The sequence below is a fragment of the Dendrobium catenatum genome, unplaced genomic scaffold, assembly GCF_001605985.2.
Source record: "Dendrobium catenatum unplaced genomic scaffold, ASM160598v2 original_scaffold_245022, whole genome shotgun sequence".
In the NCBI taxonomy this organism is placed as follows: Eukaryota; Viridiplantae; Streptophyta; class Magnoliopsida; order Asparagales; family Orchidaceae; genus Dendrobium; species Dendrobium catenatum.
This window is the reverse complement of record NW_021563428.1, coordinates 30942-56641: the sequence shown is the minus strand read 5'-3', so window position 1 is coordinate 56641 and position 25700 is coordinate 30942. Positions and strand designations below refer to the sequence as shown.

General features: G+C 32.9%; 1 protein-coding gene across 3 annotated transcripts; it reads left to right on the top strand.

Moving 5' to 3' along the window:
* Nucleotides 1-2399: 2399 nt before the first annotated feature.
* LOC110095758 lies at nucleotides 2400-4374 on the top strand. 3 transcript variants are annotated; one of them, XM_028692632.1, is made up of 4 exons: nucleotides 2400-2847; nucleotides 2926-3213; nucleotides 3279-3383; nucleotides 3450-4374. In XM_028692632.1, exons 1-4 carry the CDS (start codon nucleotides 2434-2436, stop codon nucleotides 3852-3854), a joined length of 1212 nt encoding a protein of 403 aa, XP_028548465.1. In that variant the 5' UTR covers nucleotides 2400-2433; the 3' UTR covers nucleotides 3855-4374. The 3 variants fall into 3 exon arrangements, with proteins under 3 accessions (XP_028548465.1, XP_028548464.1, XP_028548463.1); XM_028692631.1 differs by having other exon boundaries at nucleotides 3279-3710; nucleotides 3744-4374; XM_028692630.1 differs by having other exon boundaries at nucleotides 3279-4374.
* Nucleotides 4375-25700: the final 21326 nt, after the last annotated feature.

The following is a 25700-nucleotide window of genomic DNA, read 5'->3' as shown; positions in this document are numbered from 1 at the left end:
AACTGACGGTAAAGTAATGAAGCCCAAAGCTCCTTACTCGTTCACGTTAGAGCAAAAAAGAATGATATGTCAGTGGTTTAAAGGTTTAAAAATGCCGGATGGTTATGGATCAAATATAAGCCGATGTGTTGACTTGAAATCTGCAAGGTTATTTGGACTCAAAAGTCATGATTGTCACATAATTATGGAGGTTCTTCTTCCGATCATAGTCAGTATGTTACCCGATTACATATCAAATCCGTTGATTGAGCTTAGCATTTTCTTCAAAGATTTATGTTCATCTAAACTAAGTGAAAATGCTTTACGGAGGTACGAGGATAACATACCAATCATCCTATGCAAGTTAGAGAAGATATTTCCCCCGGGTTTTTTTGATTCTATGGAACATCTTCCAGTCCATCTACCTTACGAAGCTAGAGTTGGTGGACCTGTACAATATCGTTGGATGTATCCTTTCGAAAGGTAAATGTGTTAAGATTATTATTAATTACTCAAATTTTTTGAATCAGTTAAGATAACATATTTTTATTTGATTAATAGATATCTGAACAAGTTGAAGAAATATGTTAAGAATAAAGCACGACCAGAAGGATCGATATGTGAAGCATATTTATCTCAAGAAACAACACACTTTTGCTCCTACTATTTCGAGCCACATGTAAGGAGTACAAGAACAAAAATGGGTCGTAACATGGACTTCGATGTAGAAGAACAATCACATGCTACACTAACAGTATTTAGAAGGCAAGGAAAGCCTAGTGGCAAATGTGTTGAAAGATATCTCAACGATTTAGAAATAAATACAGCGAATTTGTATGTACTACTGAACTGTGAAGAAGTTGAGCCAATCTTAGAGTAAGTTCTTACATAATGTTAATAATAAATTAGTAATGTTTATTTAAAATACTTATGTATTATTTGTCAACAGGTATTTCGTAAGCAATTTGCCCTTGACAGATTCAAGGGAAATTGAGCAAGCTGTTGCAAATGAATTTCCAACTTGGTTCAGATCATATGTGAGTACATTTTTTTTTATAAATTTAAATCTTATTTATTATCAAAATTACTAAAATTTGAAAATATTTTTAGGTACAAAATCCTGATAACAAATGTTTCGATAAAGGTTTGCAAGCATTAGCATGGGGTCCAATGCGAAAAGTAAAAACTTGGCCAATATATATAGTGAATGGTTTCAGATTTCATACCAAATCGTGGAGTGAAGGAAGAAAAACTGAAAATTGTGGAGTATGTGTTAGAGGAAACACTCATGAAGAAGATGAGTGTGATTATTATGGTATTTTGAATGAGGTCCTTGACTTGGAGTACCCAGGGGAAGATGAGAACTTTGTATGCTTATTTAACTGTCAGTGGTATGATCCAGTACAAAATAGAGGCACAAGGGTTCATCCTGTGTATGGTTTAGTAGATGTTAAACATAGTAGAAGATACGGAAAGTTTGATCCATTTGTGTTAGCAAGCCAAGCTATTCAAGTTTATTTCAGCAAATATCCCAGTGGTCGCAGAGACAAACAAGATTGGCTAGCTGTCATAAAAACAAAAGCACGGGGAATAATTGATCAACAATACATTGTAGCAACTGCACATCAAGAGGATGAGATGTCAAGTTATATGCCTGTTGAAATTGAGGATATGCCAACTACAACCTCTACTATTGAAATGGAGTTAGAAGATGTCAATAGTTCAACTAGTTCAGAAGAAGAAGAGAACCAGGATGAAAGTGAAGATACTCTTGAGAGTGATGAAAATAGTTTTGATGATTCTGATTAGTTTCTGTAATTTAGAATTGTAGAATTTAAATGTTTTGTAATTTTTATTACTGCTTAGAAATGATATTGTATTTTGCCACCTTGTCTTTTATTAACTGCTTCATTAACTGCTTTATTAACTGCTTCTCGTAATTCATTACCTGCTTCATTAACTGCTTCATTAACTGCTTTATTAACTGCTTCATTAACTGCTTCATTAACTGCTTCATTAACTGCTTCATTAACTGCTTTATTAACTGCTTCTCGTAATTCATTACCTGCTTCATTAACTGCTTCATTAACTGTTTTATTAACTGCTTTATTAACTGCTTTATTAACTGTTTTATTAACTGTTTCTTAATTATTTTTGTTTTAATATTGCAGATGGCTTCAGGCGACGATCCTCCTCGTAAATCATTTGCCTCAAAGTTCCGCCGGAAGAAGATTACGACTAGCAGAGTACCCACACAGACTGAGGTAGGTGAGGGGCCTTCAGTTGCACCAGATCTACCTACACCACCACCGCCACCACCTGCCAGGAGCCAGCAGCCTTCACCAGAGCAGGGTCAGGGACAGTTAGATCCACCTCTTGTTGCACCTCCATACTTCCCTGGCCACTTCCCTCCCAGCTCGACGAGTCCTCGCTTCCCCTCTCCAGATCAGACACATGCTTCTCCATTCTATCCATATTACCCCCCACCATCATCACAGGCTGCTGGTCCATCCACTGGTCCTCACCCTCCTTACCCTTACCCATATTACTACCCCTATCCGGTGCAGCATGAACAGGGTGGACCATCACGACCACCAGAGGTTGGCGCTACCGATCCTGCAACAGCAACAGATAAGCGTCAATACATCGAGCCTGACGGCGATAAGTAAGTTCAATTTAAGTTATTCAGTTGTTTTTATTTTGATATATTACATGTTATTGATAAACAAAGTCACTTGCAGCTTCAATCCTTCAAGGCCACCTATACATATGATCCGGGATATAATAAAGAATAAGTATGATGCTCCTTACTTATCCTGGAAGAAGATCCCAAAGCCTGTTAGAGATATGTGGTTTGGAGAATTTCAGGTATATTTTTTTTTGTATGATTTCAAATATATGATTTAATTTGTACTAATCTTTTTGATATTGCCTAAATTTGTACAGAAAGAATTTAGGTGGTTGCCTGAGTACAGCACGAGGATCAGATCTAATTTTGAGAGGAGAGGAGCGACCCGTCTCAGAGACATGTTCACGGACATTAGAAAGTCCGGGCAGAGGCCTAATTGGATTGGAGAGGGCGTTTGGGCAGATTTGAGTAGTGCTTGGGCTACCCCGGAGTTTATAAAAATGAGAGAGCAGAATAAACAGAACAGAGCCTCTGACTGCGGCGGTTTAGGAAGCTCTCTTCATACTGGTGGATCTGTACCTCATACAGAACATAGGCGGCGACTGGTAAGTGTTTTGAATTGGTTTATTACATATATTTATGTTAGTATAACTAAGCATCAAATTTTCAGAAAGCGCACCTGGGTCGGGAGCCAACACCATTGGAGCTGCATACAAGAACTCATCAACATCAAGCTGACCAGAAGTGGGTTGATGAGAAATCTAAGAAGGCTCATGTGAGTAAAATTTTTTGGATTTTTAGAATAAAAATTTATTTTAATAAAACTATTTGTAACTTGCAGGATGATTTCTTACGAGTTAGAGAAAGTAGGCAGTCCACTGGCGAGGGATCATCTTCTGGATCGGCCCATACTTCTGAGTATCAGACATGGTCAGAAGTTGTTGGTGGAAGACAGAGGGGGAGGGTATATGGCATGGGTTCACAAGCTTTTGCTATTGAGGGCAGTTCATACACCTCTGCATTCCATGATCCAAGTGGAGCTGAAGAATCTGTAAGTGAGAGGGTTGCAGCACTTACTAGAGAGATTGAAGAGATGAAAAGGGTTCAAGCTAGAGAGATTGAAGAAATGAGGAAGGCTCAGAATGAAATGCAAGCAGAGTTGCAATCCTACAGAGCTGGAAAACAAAGGAAGAAGGACCAACAGGAGCAGCCATCTGCAGACAGTGAGGATACCGATGATGATTAGATGTTTATTATGTTTGATGAATGTATTAATTAGAACTTGTAAACTTCTGAACTGGTGATTGTAGCATTATCATGAACTATTTTGTGAATTTGTGATTGTAATGTTGTGATGAATTTTGTATTTTCTGGTTGTGATGAATATAGCGGCGTGTTGCCCAACATATATATGCTTTTTCTGCAGGTTTAGACTTTAGGGTGAACCTCCCTCAAATAGAGGGGATGCTGTCAATTTTTTTTTTCAGGTGCTACAGGTTTCCGGCGGCTAACCGGCGGTTTGGCCGCCGGAAACTACGATACCGGACGGGTAAGATATAGCCGCCGGTGTTATTATTAAACCGCCGGTGAATACCGGCGGCTTACCGACGGTCACCGGCGGTTCTACGATGGACGCACGACGGTTTAAACCGTCGGTAATACCGACGGCTATAACCGCCGTCAACCGCCGGTAAGTTACCGGCGGTCTAACGGCGCCGTCCGGCGGTCTAATGAACCAGACGACGCCAGGTTTAACCGCCGGAAAACCGTCGGTAATGTGACCGGCGGCTTACCGGCGGTTTAAATACCGGCGGCCTAACCGCCGGCAAACCGACGGTTAAAATTCCGGTGGTCACCGGCGGTATTGGCCGCCGGAAAACCGCCGCAAAAATAAACCGCCGGTAAAAGGCCGTCGGAATTTGTTTCCTACGCCGTTTTACCGTCGGTAACCGCCGGTAACTCAACCGGCGGTCTACCGGGGGATAGCCGTCGGCAATGTAGCCGTCGTTGGCCGTCGGTTAGCCGTCGGTTGTATTACCGGCGGCTTGACAGCCGGCAAACCGCCGTGGATAATTGCGGTAATCAGCGGCGGTTCCAACCGCCGGAAAACCGCCGCCTAGATAAACCGCCGGTAAAAGGCCACCGGTAAAGGTTTCCTACGTGATTTTTTCCGGCGGCGTAAGAACCGACGCTAAGCCACCGGTAATACTATAAACCGCAGATATTATTACCTAAACCGTCGGAAATAATCGCCGAATTTGGCTGTTTTTCCTGTAGTGGGCTTATAAGGAATCGATGAAGAGGTGGTCTACGAAGGAAGACTATGAGTTTGTGAGATGGCTAAGAAGTTTAAAGCTTAACCCGAGAGTGGAGCTTTTTTGGTGGAGGATGAGTAAGTTTGCTATTCCTACATATGAGTTTCTTAAGTATAGAAAGCTATGCCATAATGACTTATGTCCAAGAGGTTGTCAAGAAGTAGGAAGCTATGCTCATATTGTGGTGCATTGCAAATTCATTAAGGAAATCATTCTCATATTAAGATAATGGGGTTTATATATTCCAATTTTTCATTCATTGGAAAATTGTTTGAATGAGCTTAGAGGACATTCATTTTATTTTCCTAACATGGTGAAGATTTACTTCACAACAATTTTTCTTTTTTGGAAAAATAAAAAGGATTTGGTACATGGGAATACCGCTACCTCTAGTGCAACGGTTGCATCAAATGTTTTGTTTTTGGCTAAACAGAATTTTTATCCAAATCTAGATAGCTGGGTGTTAATCTCCTATGGGATTTTACTAATGTTTGGTACCCTCCATCGCTAGGTTGGATCAAAATCAATGTGGATGCATCATTATTGGAATCTAATCAAGCTAGAATTGGAGGAGTGTTTAGGGACCATAAAGGAAGGTTGTTGTTGGTATTTAGGAAGAAGAAACTTCATTGGGACGTGTCACAACTTGAGCTGGAGGCTATTTTGACTATAAAGGATTTCATAAAACATTGGATGATGGATAGTAAAGGAGTTATCATTGAAGGAGACAACATAAATATTATCAATTTTATTCAAGATTCTTTGAATAAGTTGAAAATGGCATTTCAACAACAGGGGTACCAAGGATTTTTTATTCCTAAATGATTTCAATAAAGTCTTTGTTAATCATGTTCATAGAGAATGTAATAAAGTAACTGATGTTTACGCTACTTTGGCTTTACAAGATAGTTTTTATTTTGATAGTTTCTCTTTTTCCAACATTCCTTCTAATTTGTCTAGTTTGTTAAAGAAAGAATGTGATGCTTTTATTTCCTTGTAATAAGTTCTTTCTTTAATGCAATTTGCAACTTCTCAACAAAAAAAAAAAGTTTGAAGTAGTTAATATAGCTTATTATGTTATGAATAGAATTAACATTAAATCTAAGTTGAATAAGACACTCTATGAGCTTCTTAAGAGTATGACCCCCAACCTCTCACAACTATATGTCTTTGGATGTAAAGTATTCATTCATAATAATGGAAAAATTCTCTTAGGAAAATTTGATCCTAAATCTGATTAGGAAATTTTATAAGATATTCAAACATTGGAAAATCCTATAGAGTTATAAGTAAAAGGACATTAGTAGTAGAGGAGACCAACCATATAGTCTTTGATGAATCTAATACTTCTAGTGAGTCTAGGTTGGAAGAATAACATATTGAAGAGATGTCCCAAGGAATTGAAAATGTAAATATTGAAGAAAAAGTTAGAATAGAAAATACATTGCCTAAAGAATGGAAATATTCTAAAAGTCATCCTAAAGAACTAATTTTAAAAGACCTAAATTGAGGAATTAGAACTAAGGATAGACATAACAAAGAAGTGAACCGCTCAGCATTTATTTCAATGAGTAAACCCATTAATATAAATCAAGCACTTTCTGATAAATTTTGGATTTTAGCTTTGAAATAAAAGTTAAATCAATTGGTTAGAAATAATTTTTGGGAGTTAGTAGAAAGATATAAAAATCAAAGTATTGTTAGAATTTATTGGGTTTTCAAAAATAAGATGATTTATTCAGGTGTAGTGGTTAGAAATAAGGCAAGATTGGTGGCTAAGGGAAACAATCAAATTGATGAGATTGATTTTGAGGAGATTTTTTCCCTTATAGCTAGACTTTAAGCAATAAGGGTACTTCTAGGTTTTGCCTATTTTAAAGGATTTAAACTATTTCAAATGGATGTTTAGAGTGTTTTTCTTAATGGGGTGATAAAAGAAAGTATTTATGTTGAGCAACCTCTAGGTTTTAAAATTTTATAGTTTTGAAATCATGTGTTTCAATTGAAGAAGGGAATGTATGGATTTAAATAGGCGCCTAGGACATGGTATGAAAGATTAAGATCATTCCTACTGAAAAAATCTTCTGTTAAAGGGAGTGTGGACATTACTCCCTTATTAAAAAGTATAGGTAATGGCATTATCATTATTCAAATATATGTTGATGATATCTTATTTGGATCCACTAATAAAAATCTTTATGATGATGTTTCAAAAATAATGTGTAATGAATTTGGAATGAGTTTTATGGGAGACTTGAGTTACTTTTTTGGTTTTAGCATAAAATAGAAAGAGGATAACACATTTTTAGTCAATTAAAATATATTAACAACATTCTTAAGAAGTATGAAATGGAGAAAGTTAAACCAAAAAGTACGCCCATGAGTTCCTCAGCTCAGTTAGATATGGACTCTAAAGAAAAATTTATTTATCAAAAGAAATTTAGAGGGATGATTGGATCATTACTTTATTTAACTGCTAGTTGATCTTATATCATGATTAATGTTTATCTTTGTGCTAAATTTTAAGCTGATACAAAAGAATCATATCTGACTGTTGTTAAAAAAGTTCTTAGATATCTTTTAGAAACTCAAAACTTAGGGATTTGAATCCTAAGAATAGCACTACTTTTGAAATCATTGGATATTCTAATTCAAATTTTGTAGGATGTATAGTTGATCAAAAAAGTACTTCTGAAACATATCAATTCATTAGAAAATCTTTAGTTTCTTAGTCTAGTAGAAAATAGAATTTAGTGGCCCTTTCTACTACTAAAGTAGAATATATAGCCTTAATAAGTTATGTGCCACATGTTCTATTATTCAAATAACAACTTATAGATTTAGGTTTTTAAATTGGTAGTATTCAAATTTTCTATGATAATGCAAGTGACATTTGCATTTCAAAGAATCCAATTCAAAACTCTAGGACTAAGCATATAAACATAAGGCATCACTTCATTAAAGATCATGCCACAAAAGGAGAAATTGTGCTATATCATGTAGCAACTGAAAATCAACTTGGAGACATTTTCACAAAACCCATAACCTTTAAAACTTTCAACACCTTAAGAATCAGATTGGGTGTTCATACTTGACAATTGCAATCCTACAAATTGCATTTGTTGTGTATTTCTTTTGTGTTTATGATTATGATTATCATATAGTTTTTTTTTGTGAGATTTGTTTTGTTTGACTTTTCTCTTTTATGTGGTTTTTTTTCTTTTTATTATTATTTTTTTTTTGTGGATCTTGTTTAAATTATTTTGAAAAAGTATATTGATCATCATATGAAAATCTAAAAAATCATTTTCCATTTGTACTGTATGAACCACTTTTGTACTATACAAATAATCCATATTTTATATAATTTCTTTTCTGAATTGGACAAAAGAAAATTTATTTATTTTTTGGGTAATCATACGGTATAAACATATCATCGTATGTATAAACTATCAATTATTCATCTGTATGATAATGGCAGTCATTCAGAGGGCAGTTATTTTTTGAACCTCATTTATACGAACACATGTTCGTTTGTATGATCTAGTTGCCGATCTGCATGCGGATGAATTTAACCGGTAGTTACTATCATTATTAACCCATCATACCAAAGAAATACTTGTTTGTCTATACAATTAGGTTGGTCAAAGGTCGTACAAAATGACTCTTCATAAAAACAACTTTATGAAAAGTCATTTTACTTCAATAACTATTCTTAATAATTTGTGCTCATGTATACAAACTCAATATCATACTATACAAAATTCATAATCATACATACAAACTCAATTTTGTATTATATGAAAATCATTTGATTTTTTTTTTAAATTGGAAGCAATTCTTTGAATTTATTCAATCTTTTCCACATTTAGTCCCATTCAATCCTTGTGTTCAATCCTTCTCAAATGGTAAGCAGTAGCAAACGATCACATCCTTCCATGGGAACTTCATCTAAAAGAATGACACCATGGCGCCTTGTAGTAAACTAGCACCTTGGTGCTGGAACTTCTGCAGCATCATGGTGCTTGCTAACATGGATCAGTTATTGTGTGAAAAGTTGAATCACTTCACTGATAAAATGTTGCCCTTAGAAGTTAAAACGATAAAGCCATGGCGTTATGGACATTTGTTCATTGTGGTGCCCGAGTGTCAAAAAGGGCACCAATTCTAGAGAAATTATGGCACTACATATTTAAAAATAGAGTATCTGATATATCCAAGCGACTTTATGACACTGCATAACAAAAACTCAAGGCGCTGCTAGTGTTACAACCATAGTGTTTGCAAAGACAGAAGCCACTACAATTTTGTCAGAATTAGGGTGCCTCGATGGTATTGAAGATAGTGCTACAATGTGGTTTTTTTGTCCTTATAATTTATGTTTTTATTTATTTTTTCTAAACAAAAATAACTAAAATAATAATTTTTTGTTGAAAATAACATATATAGAATAATATGTAATTTACACTTATAAAATTCTTCGAGCTTAAACTCTTGCTTGTCCCTAGGACAATAAAAAAAAATATACAATTCTAATTAATAAATAACAAAATAAAAATAATAATTAAGAATTAGTAAAATATTTGATAATATATTGTGGTATTGAAGTAGTGGAAATTAATAAAAGTTTAATTCTAGAGATAATAATTATCCTAACCAGTCATACTTATTATTTCTTAATTTTAATTTACAAGTTATGAATATAATTATTTACTTTTGAATTCGAAATATAATAGTGTTGCTGAAAGATTAGATGTGTTTAGATTTAAAATTAAAATTCTATAAGTTTACCATTATTTGTACTAGTTCACCTATCTTATCCTTTATGAATTTAAGTATAAGATCGTTATCAAACTGTAAGCTTTTATATGATATTGATTTTTAAAGTACTCCCTTTCTTTATTTTCTTTTTTTCTTTTCATTTCTTTTATTTTTTTATATTCATTTTTGTAGAGCATAGATTTGATGATTTTGAATACCATTTTTTGTTAAAATCTTTTTACAATCTTAATAAGTTTAACATGAGGATTTAATAAGATTTTTAATTCCAAATTCAGATTGATATAATTTTCAATTTTAATATACTCATAACTAAACTTTATCCTCAGTTATTTATCTTTAATTCAATGATAAATACATAAATGTATAACTTAAAAATTTATGTTAATTTAATAATTTAAATGATCTAAGTTGGTTAATTATTAGTTTCTCCAATCTATGAGTTATAAAATATTGTTTATTCTAACTATGATCTAGGGTTATATAACTTTCCTATCTTTTATATAATTTTTAATTATCATTTTTATTAAGGTTTTATAAATAATTGGAATATAAAGATATTAACAGAAGACAATGAAAATTAAATATGAGCATAAGGGGAATTTATTCAAATGCAAATAACAACAAAAAATATTAATAAATAACACATATTTTTATGTGATTGATAGAAAGGTATAAATCTTGTGATATATATAATAAAAGATAACACAATATTCTTGATAACTAATACATAAAGAGCCATTCTAAACATCATAATGAATTGGCACTTAAAGCCATAATTCTAATCATGCTAACACAATAATAACACTCCAATCATGTCACTAGGCTTCCCATGAAGTAAAAATAAATAAATAAATAAATAAAATAAAAATATGCTATATAATAAAGGTAGCATATAATCTCTTTCTCTCTCCCTTTAAATATTGAATAACTCCTAACTGGATGAGTCTAGGTCTTCCTCTTCTTTATCAGCTTCATCATTAAGGATTTTATCACTAGGATACCAAACAAAAGAATCATAACAAAGTACATAAGGAAATTAAAAATGATTAGGATGATCCACAAAAGGACTAGTTTTAAATATTCCTATAAAAACATCATTATCGATAGTGCATTTGTGATACTTTTTTTTATGATCCATACTATGGGCCATCCTTATCCTTATCTCTAGTTGAGAATCTTTTGATTCCTCGTAGAATTGAGTCACTTTTTCTTTCTACCTTCTATGTTTAACAACCTGATCTCCTAGAGTCATAGGAGTTCTAGTACTAATGTTGTTGATATTATAACACATAAAGCATAAACTAAATAAGGGTTCCCTAGTCTCATTGAAGTAGTATCCCTAATGAACCTAAGAGAGGAGATAAAAAGTTTCCCTCTATCACCATTTGATAGCATTTCTTAATAGAACATGGCCATGGGTAACTTCTCTAATTTTTCTACCATGTAGTAAATGAGCTGATATGAAATAGTGCAAGGATTTAGTGGTTAGGTCAAGTAGGTAGCAAGGAAATTGATCATGCAATTCTCTCTTTTTTTCAACATACTTTATTATAGGGTATACATAATATATTCTTGATAATTTTAGGAACTATAGGTGTCCCAATAAAAGTAATGTATTCACAAAATTTAAAATCCCTAGGTTTATGAATTTTATTTAATGCAAGATAATTGAGATGGACTCACTTACCCGTAACATAACATCTATTCTCCACTGCCTACTTTCTATTTTCAAAATTTCTTTAACCATATTTATAATTATAGCAAAAGGTTCTAAACAAAAAGTTCCCAATATCTACTCACAATAATTTGCCTGATTTGGTGGCTAGGATCCTAAAAATCCCTCTCAGAAAATAATTTTTTTGGTCACAACTAAATTAATAAATCTAGATTCAATATTAATAGAAATAAACCTGCTGTTATCAAAAGAAGATGAAGCCTAATGCTTTCTAAACATTTTCTGGGCCATCAGGCTTGAAATGATTAGAAAGGAGAAGAGCTTGGAGGAATGGTTATGCTATGAATGAAATGAAAAATGTAACACCCCATTTCACAAGTTAAAAAAGCATTACAGTGTTGGCGCTACGGTGCTCAATCTATGAGCATGACAAATGGGTTAAATTCACTAGTACTATAGTGGTTCAGGCCATGTAGCATAGTGGTTATAGCATCACTTTAAAATTTGATACCGCTATGGTGTTTGACACGTGTCAGTGTAGTGGCACTTTATTCAGCAATTATCATGGCAATATGGAATCCTTAGAAATTTTATCATTTTTTTAGTTTTTCCTGCACAAAAAATAAATATAACATATCAAACATAATATTGAAACTATTTATATATATATAAAAAAAGCACAAATAGGTAATATGGTGATTTGGCACCTAAAAGATTTGTGCCACGGTGCCCTTATAACGTACTAGCACCTCAACGCTAGAACTTCTATGTTGTCATGGTGCTTCTTGAATTAGATCAATTACTTAGTGAACATTTGTATCTCATTACTAATTGAAAATGGCCCTTAGAAGTTACAACTACAATAATACAACACTATGTACATTTGAGTGTTACGGTGCCTGAGTGAAAAAAATAGCACAAAAACATGATGTATTATGGCACCACAACATTTGAATATAAAGAATATGGCACTGCCAAGCTGACTTTTGGACTCCACTGTCTTGATAATACTATGGTGCTATTTATCTCACATCACAGCACTTATAAAAAGAGAACTTGATGCCGTAATGACCGAATTGGGAACCTCGGTAGTATTGATAATAGCACTATGGCGTGGTTTTGACTAATTCCTAGCGCTATGGGCTCCTAAGTATTTCTATAATTTTTTTATTTATCCTCACAAAAATTATTAAAATAACACATTTTTGTTCAATATGATAACCAACTATAGCCTAGGCTAGGCTAGTTATTAGAATTGGGTATTTTGGAGTGTTTCTCCTAGAGGATAATCATGCTTGGATTAATTATTTTTTATACTATATATGTCAGGTTTTATATATTTTTTAGTGCATTTGGAGTATGCTCTTGGGTTACTTTTCTTTTCAATGTACACTCACACTATATATATATTGGAGTCTTAAAGCTAAGGTGATTAAAATTTTTGAATGTAATGCAAAGAATCATCCTTAGGGGGCCTATCTGAAAAGGATTATTGGAGTCTTAAAGCTAAGGTGATTAAACTAAATGTAACCATGGAAAGATTGAATACCTGGTGGAAGCAAAGGGCCAAAGTGAAGTGGCTAAATGAAGGTGATGGTAATTCTAAATTTTTTCATTCCTATGCTAGTGTTAGAATAAACTCCAATAAGATAATTAAGGTAAAAGATGAAAACGGGTTGTTGGTGGATGATCAAAGCCAAATGGAGGATGTTTTTCTACGATTTTTTTAAAAGAAATGGGAAGTTAGGAGGAGCAATCTGGAAGGGTGGCCGACACCTATCAACAGCCTGAATACATGGGACAAAAATTTTCTGGATACTGACCTATCTAAGGTTAAAATAGAAGATGTTTTAAAACAAATGGGACGGAATACTTCTCCTGGAAATGATGGTATTTCTTGTTAAGAGAGTTGCTTTTTGCATGTTTTACATTCTTGAAACTTGTATAGTTTTAATGATTCCAAATATTATTATTTTAAGAATTATATTATCCTAACACTTTTTGGAAGAATTATTTTTGCTCTTGTGTGGACTAACATTTCAGGATAATCGTACTCTAGACTACTTAGGACTTCAAATCAAATTCAGCACATCATAGTTTTTAAATTGAAGTCTGTATTTTTCATTCTATTGAGTTTCAGAGATTGTGATTGTAATTGAGTAGCTTAGCACACACACACACACACTTGGGGAAATCTTTAAAAAATCATACTAATCGTACGGGACGATCCAAGTTCGTACAGGACGATCAGGTCAGTTATCCCCTCTTAAGAGCAATAGAACGAACAGGAAGTGAGAAATTTTTCTAAGCCCTAACGTCGAGACAAATTTCCCTATTCATCCCAGGACGATGTGCTTTCGATTCTCACTTTGAATTATTCGTCCAGATGAAGTGTACCATTCATTCCTTGACGATGGGCTCTGGATTTCTCCCTTTGTATTGATGGTCCAGACAAAGTGTATAATTCATCCCAGGATGATTGGCTCTGAATTCTCACTTTATGCTAATAGTCCAGACGATTCATCCTGTTTGTATCAGGACGAAGTTCTCTGGACACATGACATGAACTATTTGTCCAGATGAACACTCATCTTCATCCCAAGATGATGTCCTTTGTTCCTTGAAAATTTTGGAACGTCCTGCAATTTTGTCCAAACGAAACCTTGATATAATTGTTTGTCCCCGGACGAACTTAGTTCATACGTGATGATAATCGGGTATGAAGTCAATTCATACCAATATACATATGGTTCGTATGCAACTATTTTTACACTATTCATATAGGATGATCTGACGATCATCTAGGATGGTCAACTGTGTATAGACTTAAAAGTCAGTAGTTTTTGGACAATTTTTTAAGTATTTCCTAGATAAGGTCCACTTAAAACTATCTTGTAATCTTTTAACCTACTGATCTTCATGTAAACTGAAGGGAGAGTGAAGGACAAAGTGTGAGAGAGTGTTTGAAGGAGGATTCTTACTACTCGAGCAAGAAGGATTCATTTGGTACTCAAAGGTAAAAATCTCCAATTATGATTTTTGATTACTTCACACTTTTCTCTTGTCCTTCTAGATTTCTCGTGAGAAGATCTATCAAGGAGATCCGGTTCTCTGCCGACACTCATGGAGTGTAAAAGGATGAAGGGTTCTCTGCCTACACTTGGAAAGTGTGAACAGCCGAAGGGTTCTCTGTTCACACTTGGTGAGTGTGAAAGGATGAACAGTTCTCCGCCCACACTTGGAGAGTGTGAAAGGATGGATAGTCTTATGCCAACACTTGGAGAGTATAAAAGGATGGCAGTTCTGTGCGAAACCGGGTAGTGGTGGAAGAGAGTTTTTTGTAAGGGCTTCTCCGCCTTGCTGTGGGAGAAAAAGGAGAGTCACTAGCGGTATTAGTGCAATGTAGGTTGTGTTTGACCGAACTACTTTAAATCTTGTGTCTTTTTATTTTCCACTGCTTTTGTTTTTTACTTTACTTTATCACTTAATTTGTGGTTGAAAAACATTTTTCGACAAAAATACACTAAAGTTATTTTCGATTTAAATTTCAAAAGAGGGGTAATTTTTAAATTACCAATTCATCCCCCCCTCTTGGTTAGCCACTGGGATATAACCTTAGGTCTAACAACCTAATTCATATTGAATAAGTTTTAATAAGTGGTATCAGATATTTATTTCAAAATTATAAGTTTGGACTACTTTTTGATTAACGTAGATGGATACATTTGAAAACCAAAATACACCTGAGGGTTACTCTATAGTTAGACCTCCAATGTTAGATAATATTTCTTTTGATTTTTGGAAAGCTCGAATGTCTGCATTTTTACAGTCACTTGATAACCGTATGTGGATCTTAGTTCATGAAGGGTATACAAAACCAACTAGACTAGTTGAGGAAGTAAGAATTGAAACACCTTTTCTGGACTAGATAGTAAAAGAACGTGACTTAGCACAACTAAACGCCAAATTATTGAATAGTTTCTTTTGTGCTCTTAAATCAGAATATTACATACGGGTTTCTACCTGCAAGAGTGGAAAGGATATATGTGATAGACTTTATATAACTTATGAGAGGACTAACAAAGTTAAGAAATCTAGACTTAATATCTTGTTGCATGATTATGAATTTTTTCACCTGAAATCAAATGAATCCATTTATGATATCCACACAAGATTCATATAAATAGTTACCTCTTTACATGCATTGGGTAGGGAACTAATGAATACTAAAATGGTTAATAAGATACTTTGTTATTTGCCTACTGCTTATAATGCTAAAATTATTGCAATTACAGAGCCTAAAGATCTAAATAATTACTCTATTGACAATCTTCTTGGATCGCTAATTGCTTACAAGTAAGGAGTTAGCCAAAGAAAGATTGATGCAGGTGAACCATGAAGGGAGAAGAATATAGCACCGAAAGTGGAGGAAACAGAGAGTGAACACTCACAACTTGAGGATGAAGATGATATGACACTAATGATTAGACAATTCAGAAGCTTTCTGAAGAGGAAGCAAAAGAGACGCCAATAATGGAATAAAGGTAAATTTAATAAAAATGTAAAGATTTCAATTGATGTTATTTATTATGAGTGTAGGAAACCTAGACATATTAAGTCAGACTGTCCAAAATTCAAAGTCACTCCTAGCAAGGAGAAGGTAGAGGAGAAACCAATTATGATGAAGTGCGAGAGAAAATTCCAAAGAGCTTTATGGGCAGACTCAGCTTCAGACTCATCAGAGATGGAAAGAAAGAGGAAGTCACTAATCTGTACTTAATGGCCGATAGTCTTGACAGTTAGATCAAGAAGAGGGTCGCTCTCATACAAGACCTTGTTAAAGCATATGGTACATAGACAGTAGTTGCTTAAAGCATATGACTGGAGATACTGCATAATTCATATCGTTGGAAGCCAGAAGTGGAGGCAAGATTACACTTGGAGATAACAACCAAAGAAAGTTGGTTGGGTCAGGTATGATTGGAAATATTAAGAATTTTTTCATTGAAAATATGTTATTGGTAGAAGGCTTAAAGCATAATTTGTTAAGTATTAGCCAGCTATGTGATAAAGGATACTGTGTAAAATTTTTTTCTACTAGCTGCATATTAAGCCTAAATGGAAATGATGTTTTAAATTATATAAGGGTAAATAACATGTATATGCTAGACTTGAATTGCATTAAAACTCCTACTAATTTTTGTTTAAAACTATTTTTGATTAGTCATGGCTTTGACATAGGAGACTTTGCCACTCTAGCATGAAAAACCTTAGGAGAATTACCCAAAAGAATCTCGTAAGAGGTATACCAAAACTAGACTTTATTAAGGACCATATTTGTGATGCATGTCAATTAGAAAAATTGGTAAAGTCCTCTTTTCAGTCCAATAAGGATCTTAGAACTAGTAAATCATTGGAGATTTTGCATATGGATCTTTTTGGACCAGTTGGAACTGTAAGTCTAGGAGGAAAGGTATATAGATTTTTGATTGTGGATGATTAGTATAGAATCACATGGGTTAGATTTCTATATAATAATAGTGAATCATTTGAGAAATTTAGAAACTTTTCGACTTGGATTCAAAAGAAGCTAGGATGTGAAATTATGAGTATTCAAAGTGATCATGGAAGAGAGTTTGAGAATAAAAAATTTGAGACTTTTTGTAAGGAGAAAGTAATTGATCACAATTTTTCTGTAACTAGAACCCCTTAATAAAATAGGGTAGTCGAAAGAAAAAATTGAATATTAATTGAAGCCACCCGAGCCATGTTGGCAGAATACTCACTTCCTAAATATTTTTAGGCTGAGGCGGTTAGCACTGCATAATATATTCTGAATAGGGTGAATGTGAGATCAAAATTAAATAAAATACTCTATGAGTTGCTAAAAGGAATAAAACCTAATTTATCACATTTGTATATTTTTGGATGTAAGGTGTTTATTCATAACAATGGAAAATCTGCTTTAGGAAAATTTGATCCAAAATTAGATGAAGGTATTTTTATAGGATACTCAAGTGTTGAAAATTCTTTTATAATATTCAATAAAAGAACATTGGTAATTGAGGAAACCACACATCTTGTATTTGATGAATCTGGAAATTTGGAAGAGCCAAATATTGAAGAAGATGAGATATAGATTAACTCCCAAAACATTGATAAAATAAATTTGAAAGAAAATTTGGAAAAAAATATGGAGATAGAAAACCCTTTGCCTATAGATTTGAGATTTTCTAGGAATCACCCAAAGGAATTGATTATAGGTGAATCTAGTGAGGGTGTAAGGACTAGGCGTGGACTAAAAAAAGAAGTAAATCATTCATCTTTTATTTCAACCATAGAACCCACAAATATTGATCAAGTACTTTCGGATGAATTTTAGATTTTGGCTATGCAAGAAAAGTTAAATCAATTTATAAGAAAAAAAATTTGAGAATTAACTGCAAGGCCAAAGGATCAAAGTATAGTTGGAACTAAGTGGGTTTTTAAGAACAAAATGAATGACTCAAGAGTAGTCATTAGAAATAAGGCTAGATTTGTTATTAAGGGGTATAATCAGATTGAAGGGATTGATTTTGAGGAGACTTTTGCCCCTGGAGCTAGACTTGAAGCAATTAGGGTTTTGTTAGCCATTGCTTGTTTTAGAGGATTTAAATTGTATCAAATGGATGTTAAAAGTGTCTTTTTAAATGGGGTAATACAAGAGGATGTTTTTGTAGAACAACCTACAGGCTTTAAAAATTCTAAACACCAAAATCATGTTTTTAAACTGAAAAAGGCATTATATGGATTAAAACAGCCACCTAGGGCTTGGTATGAGAGGCTGAGAACATCCCTACTTGAGAGATCTTTTGAAAAAGGGAGTGTGGATACAAGCCTCTTTTTGAAGAAAATTAGAGAGGATATACTCATTGTACAAATTTATGTTAATGGCATCATCTTTGGATCTTCAAATAAAAATCTTTTTGATGAATTTTCTAAAACAATAAGTAGTAAATTTGAGATGAGTCTAATGGGAGATTTAAGTTACTTTCTATTCTTTAGCATTAAGTAAATTAAGGAAAGTACATTTCTCAAAAATATGAAATGGATAATGCTAAACCTATTAGTACACCTATGAGTTCCTCAATTCAGTTAGATAAGGGCCCTAAGGGAAAATCTGTTGATCAAAAGAAATTTAGAGGGATTATTGGATATTTACTTTACTTGACAGCTAGTAGGCCCGATATCATGTTTAGTATTTGTTTATGTGCTAGATTTGATTCAAATCCTAAAGAATCACATTTGACAGTAGTAAAAAGGATTTTAAGATATCTGTTAGGAACTCAAAAATTAGGAATTTGGTTTCCTAAGTTTAGCTCTTCTTTTGAAATAATTGGTTATTCAGCTTCTGACTTTGTAGGTTGTAGGGTTGATAGAAAGAGCACTTCTGAAACATGTCAGTTTATTGAAAATTTTTTAGTCTCCTGGTACAGTATAAAACAAAATTCAGTAGCCCTATCTACTGCTGAAGTTGAATACATTGCATTAGGAAGTTGTGTGGCACAAGTACTTTTGTTAAAATAATAGTTGATTGATTTAGGATTAACTATAGGTACTATTCCCATTTATTATGATAACACTAGTGCTATTTGCTTTTCTAAAAATCCTATTCAACATTCAAGAACCAAACATATATATATATCAGGCATTATTTCATAAGGGATCATGTATCCAAAGAAGAAATTGAACTAATTCATATTTCTACAGAAAATCAACTTGCAGACATTTTTATAAAACCACTAGCCCTTGATACTTTCAGTCCATTAAAAATAAGGCTTGGTGTGATCGAATTGAATGCTTAATTAAAGTGATTCTGCAACATTGATGTGTGTTTTTCTAGTTAGTGTTTTTGTGTGTATTTTTGATTTTGTGATTTTCTGTGTTTTCTATCATTTTTTTATTATGTTTGTGTGTGTTTAGTTTTGAGAATTATTGTACATGTTGTCTTGTATTCTCTCACATCTAGATTTTTTAATGCATGCTTCAAAATTAAGTGAAAATCATCCGGGATGAAAGTCATTTCGTACGGAACGAATTATTTTGTTTATTAACTGTCAGATTTGAACGATTTGCATACAGTATTTTTAGTTTTCATTTTACTGTTTGTCTATATGATCATCACAATCGTTCGAATGATCTATTCAATCATATATATGATTGTAGATAGTTAAACGGATAAGGTCATTTTCATTATGCATGATCGTACATATGAACTTATGGTTTGTACATACGAACGCTTGGCGATTCGATGTGGGGGATCGTTTAAACTGCCATAAAAACTATCTTAAATGTCTGATCATCCGGGACAAACACCTATTCGTTTATACAATTGTTTTGTCAAAAGTCAGTATGAAAGGATGCATCGTAACTTGTGTGATTACGAAAAGCCGTTTCATTTTTGGACTCATTTGTTCGTCTATACAAAATTTCTTTGTACGTACGAACTCAAATTTGTACTGGACAAAATTAATTTCGTCTGTACGAAAACTCATTTTTTCATTAAATTGAAATATTTTGAACTCAAATGTCATCACTTCAAACATCCCTTTCAAACCCCTATTCAACTAGATCTTCTTCATGGCTATCTCTAGCAAAATACAAAAAGGCACTGGCTAAGGGACCTGCCAAAAACTTTAGTGAAAACTTTCTATCCAAGGCTAACGAAGAGACATTCCCTAGATTTGCTTCTACAAAAAGCACTCTATCTAGAGTCCTTCTACAAGAGCAAATCAATTTTAAGGTAATGAATCTGTTTGCTTCCACTCAATTTTGCCTCATTCTCACTCTTGTCCACTTCTATAATAAGGAGACCTTTCAATATTTTCTTGCGAACATGTCCTTTAACTCTGATCATTCTCTGATTAGATCCTATGTGTTTAAGAAGAAAGTAGAAATTATTAAAGAGTATATGGGAATCTTTTTAAACTTAAGGACTCAAGGGATTAGAGCCCATACTTTTACTTCTTCCTATGATTTTGACTAGTCTGCTATAAATGTTGTTCTTAGAGGATATAGTGGGATAAGTCATATACCCAAAGTGTCAACTCTTTGTCAAAAAGCCTGAATCATCCATCATGTTCTTCGTACCTCTGTTATACCTAAAGTTGGTGATTGAGTAAACATTACTCCACTTCTTTCTACTGTGACTTATCTAATCATGACTAGCCAACCTATAGATGAAGCCCAACTACTCATTGACTGCATTTATGGACGTTCTGAGATTGATCATTTCTCCCACAAGAGAAAGAAAAATATTGCCTTAAGACATCTTGTGACTTACATTTTGGAGAAGAAATATGATCTAGTTAATCCAATTCATGATTTTGAAGAACCTCTCTACTTTAATGATAGAACTTTTTGAGCAATCTTCAATAAAGATGAACCACGTGAACAACATGTTATTAGTGACTCAGAGGAGGAACCTGCACCTACACCTGCAGGTGAACCAAATTATCAAGATTTGGTTCACAAATTTGATCTTTTAAAGACTCATTTTGATCAAATATTTGATCAAATTTAAACTCACTTACAATAGAAGGAAGCTCAGTATAATCAGGACATGGGATGGATGTGTGAGCAGATAGATGGTATAAGTTCTAATATTCTTATGATGAACAGTTATTTTAATTTCTTCAATGCTCCACCTCCTCCAGATCAGGGTCTTTTAGAGTGATATATGTACTTTCTTATGATCTTTTATAGCTGATGTGATGTGATTGTGATGTGATTAATGTGTTTTGTATTTGTTATAAGTTAGTATCATTTGATGTGTTAGCATTTAAGTTTTATGTTTTAAAGTTCAGGTTGTAAGCGTATTGATATCATTTCTACTAATTGTAATATTCTTCATCATGATATCAATACAAGTTATCTTGTCTTAGTTTTAATCTTGTTTTGAAATGTGTGTTCGCTTATATGAAAATCTCTAAATTTTTTGATCTTACAAGTACTATACCTTGAACTGCAACATAAAATTAAATTCATTAGAAAATCAAATTTTTCTAAATTTAAGTTGTGCTTATAACTTGATGTAATTAAGAATGTCATTCTCATATCTCTTGTTAGACTAATTTCAATTTTCATATTATTATTGCAATTGTAATGTTTTCTTATTTAGTATTTCTATTATCAATATAAATATTATTGTACTTAGAGAAATTTGAAATTTTAGATTATTGATTTTGGAAAGATTCAGAATACACTTGAAAATGTACAAATATACAAAAATCAAAAGAATGCGTAAAAGTTCGCAAATTAAAAAAGATGCACAAAATTAGCTCACCTATAAAAAGATGCATAAAAAGTGCCACAAATATTGAAAAGATGCGCAAAGCACGAGAAGTTGTATTTTGTTCAGATTCTTTTCTTAATCTTTCAATCTTTTAAATCAAATTAATCTTCTGCACAATTTTGTTTCATATTGAAATTTGAAATATATAAATATAATATTCATCCTTTATGCAAAGATATTCTTTATCTCAAAGTCTAAATTCACTCATGTTTTTGATAAATGCTCTTTACTATCAATGTTATATCTCTTCTTAAATCCTATGAATCATTTTATTTTCATAAAGATTTGATTTTATTTGCAAAATTTATTTCAATCACTTTCAACGATCAATTATAAAAGGATTATCATATGACTGCTTACATTTCTATTTTTGTTCTTTTTCTTCTTCTCATTTTTGCTGTTGTTAAAAAGGGGGAGAAATATTATTTTGTTTTGTAACTATCATTGCATTTTTTTTTAATCATTGTTTTATCATTGTACTTTATGTTCTAGTGATCATATGTTCTGATTGATTCTTTATGTGTGTGTCTCTCTGTGTTTGTGTTTATGTTCAAGCAAAAACTTAAAAAAAAAAAATATGCTCAAATGTCTCCTTATTCTCACATGTTTATAAATTTAGGGGGAGTTTAGGAGATTCTTAGAATTTGAAAATTATACAAGCAATAATTATTTTTCCATCATCAAAAAGAGGGAGATTATAAAGAGATTTGCTATTTGCATGTTTTATATTCTTGTAACTTGTAAAGTTTTGATGATTCTAAATAATATTGTTTTAAGCATTATATTCTCCTAACACTTTTTCAAAGAATTATTTTTGCTCTTGTATGGACTAACATTTCAGGATACTCGTACTCCAGACTACTGAGGACTTCAAATCAAATTCATCACATCATAATTTGTAAATTGAAGTTTGTATTTTTCATTCTATTGAGTTTGAGAGATTGTGATTGTAATCGAGTAGCTTATCATACACACACTTGGGGAGATCTTTATGAAATCATACTGATCATACGGGATGAACCAAGTTCGTACGGGATGATCAGGTCAGTTATCCCCTGACTTAGAAAAATTTTTGAAATCATACAAAGATCAGTGTGATTTAGAAAAATTTTCTCACTTATGGAACGAACAGGAAGTGAGAAAATTTTTCTAAGTCCGGATCGTCCAGACTGTTGAAACTTTTTCAATATGAATTAGGTAGTTATTCCTAAGATTATATCCCAGCGGCTAACCAAGAAGGGGGGTGAATTGGTAATTAAAAATTTATCCCACTTTTTAAAATGGAACCGATAATAACTTTAGTGAATTTTTATAGAAAAGATTTTTCAACCACTAATTTAAAAAGTAAAACCAAAAGCAGCGAAAAATAAAAAGACATAAGATTTATATTGGTTTGGTCAATCACAACCTACATCCACTCGCCGGAAGCACCCTCTGAGTATTGATCTAATATCACTAGTGACTCTCTTTTTGCACACACAGCAAGGCGGAGAAGCCTTCACAAAAACTCTCTTCCACCACTACCCGATGCGGTAGAGAACCGTCATCCTTTTACACTCTATAAGTGTTGGCAAAGAACTGTTCATCCTTTCAAACTCTCCAAGCATGGGCAAAGAAACCTTCGTCCTTTCACACTCTCCAAGTGTAGGCAGAGAACCCTTCAGCTATTCACACTCTCCAAGTGTAGGCAGAGAACCCTTTGTCCTTTTACACTCTCTAAGTTTAGGCAGAGAACCCTTCGTATGTTCACACTCTCCAAGTGTCGGCAGAGAACCGGATCTCCTTGACAGATCTTCTCACAAGAAATCTAGAAGGACGAGAGAAAAGAGTGAACTAATCACAAGCACCTTTGAGTACCAAATGAATCCTTCAAGCTCCAGTAGTAAGAATCCTCCTTTAAATACTCTCTCACACTCTCTCCTTCACTCTCCCTTAAGTTAACATGAATATCAATAGGCAAAAAGATTACAAGATAATTTTAAGTGGACTTTATATAGAAAAGACACAAAAAACCATCCAAAAACTGCTGACTTTCAAGTCTGTACACAGTCGATCGTCCTGAACGATCGTCAGATCATCCTGTACGAATAGTGTTAAAATAGCTGCATAAAAACCCAATGTATATTGGTACGAACTGATTTCGTACCAGATCATTGTCCTATACGAAATATGTTCATTCTAGGACAAATAGTTATATCAAGGGTTCGTTCTAACGAAACTGTAGGACGGTCCAAAATATTTAGGGAATAGATGACTTCATCCGGGACGAACATGAATATTCGTCTGGATGAATAGTTCAAGTCATTTGTCCAGAGAACTTCATCCTGGGACGAGCAGGATGGATCGTTTGGACAATTAGTCTAACTCAAGTGTCTAGAGGACTTCATTTAGGGATGAACCAGATGGATCGTCTAGATGACTAGTGCAACTCAAGTATCTAGAGGACTTTATCCAGGGATGAATGGTACACTTCATCTGGATGAACAGTTCAAAATGAGAATCTAGAAAACATCGTTAAGGGATGAATATGGAAATTCGTCTGGACGATCAAGACTTAGAAAATTTTCTCACTTTCTGTTAGTTCCAATTCTCTTCCAAGGGGATAACTGACCTGATCGTCCTATACGAACTTGGTTTGTCCCGTACGATCAGTATGCTTTTTTAAAGATCTCCTCAAGTGTGTGTGTGCTAAGCTACTTAATTACAATCATACTCTCTCAAACTCAATAAAATAAAAAATACAAACTTCAATTGATAAATTATCTCATGCTAAATTTGATTTAAAGTCTTCTTTAGTCTGAAGTTCATTTTTCCTGAAATGTTAGTCCATGCAAGAGAAAAAATAATTCTTCCAAAAAGTGTTAGGAGTATATAATACTTAAAACAATAATATTTGGAATCATCAAAACTATACAAGTTGCAAGAATGTAAAAGATGCAAATAGCAACTCTCTTAACAATCTCCCCCTTTCTTATGATGGCAAAACAATTATTATTTTTATAATTTTCAAATTCTAAGAATCTCCTAAAATTCCCTTGAATTGATAAACATGTGAAAATAAGGAGGCATTGCACGACAATTTTATCTCTTTTTTATTATATATATATTTTTTAAAAAATACAAATAAATATGTTACGAAACAAATCTAAAAATACAAACAGATACGATACGAAACAAAAATATGATACAGAACAAAAATAAGAACAAAATACGAACAAACAATATTTTCCCCCTTTTTGACAATAACAAAAAGAGAAGAAGAAAAAGAACGAAAATATAAGAAGTCATATGATAATCCTTTTATAAGAGATCCTTAAAAGTGATTGAAATAAATTTTTCAAATAAAATAAAAAATCATTAGGGAAATAAAGTGATTCATATGATTTAAGAAGAGATATAACATCGATAATAAAAAGAATTATTAGAAATATGAGTCAATTTAGACATTGAGATAAAAAAATATCATTGCAAAAATGATGAATATAAAATTTATATATTTCAAATTTTCAATACCAAATAAAATCATACAGAATATTAATTTGATTTAAAAGATTAAAAGATTATGGAAAGAAATAACTACCACATATGGCGCTTTGCGCATCTTTTTTAATAGTTAGGGCACATTTTTGTGCATCTTTTTACTTGTGGGCTTATTTTGTGCCTCTTCAAATTGCGAACCATTGCGCTTTTTTTTATCTTTGTACATTTATACATTTTTCAAGAGTAATATTGATCTTCCCTAATTAATAATTAAAATTTTTAAATTTCTCTTAAGTATAATAATATTTATATTAATAATAAAAATACTGAATAAAAAAACACCACAATTCCAATAATAATATAAAAATTTAAATTAGTCTAACAAGAGACATGAGAATGACATTCTTAATTACATCAAGTTATAAGCTCAACTTAAATTTAGAAAATTTTGATTTTCTAATGAATTTAATTTTGTATTGCACTTCAAGGTATAGCACTTGTAAGATC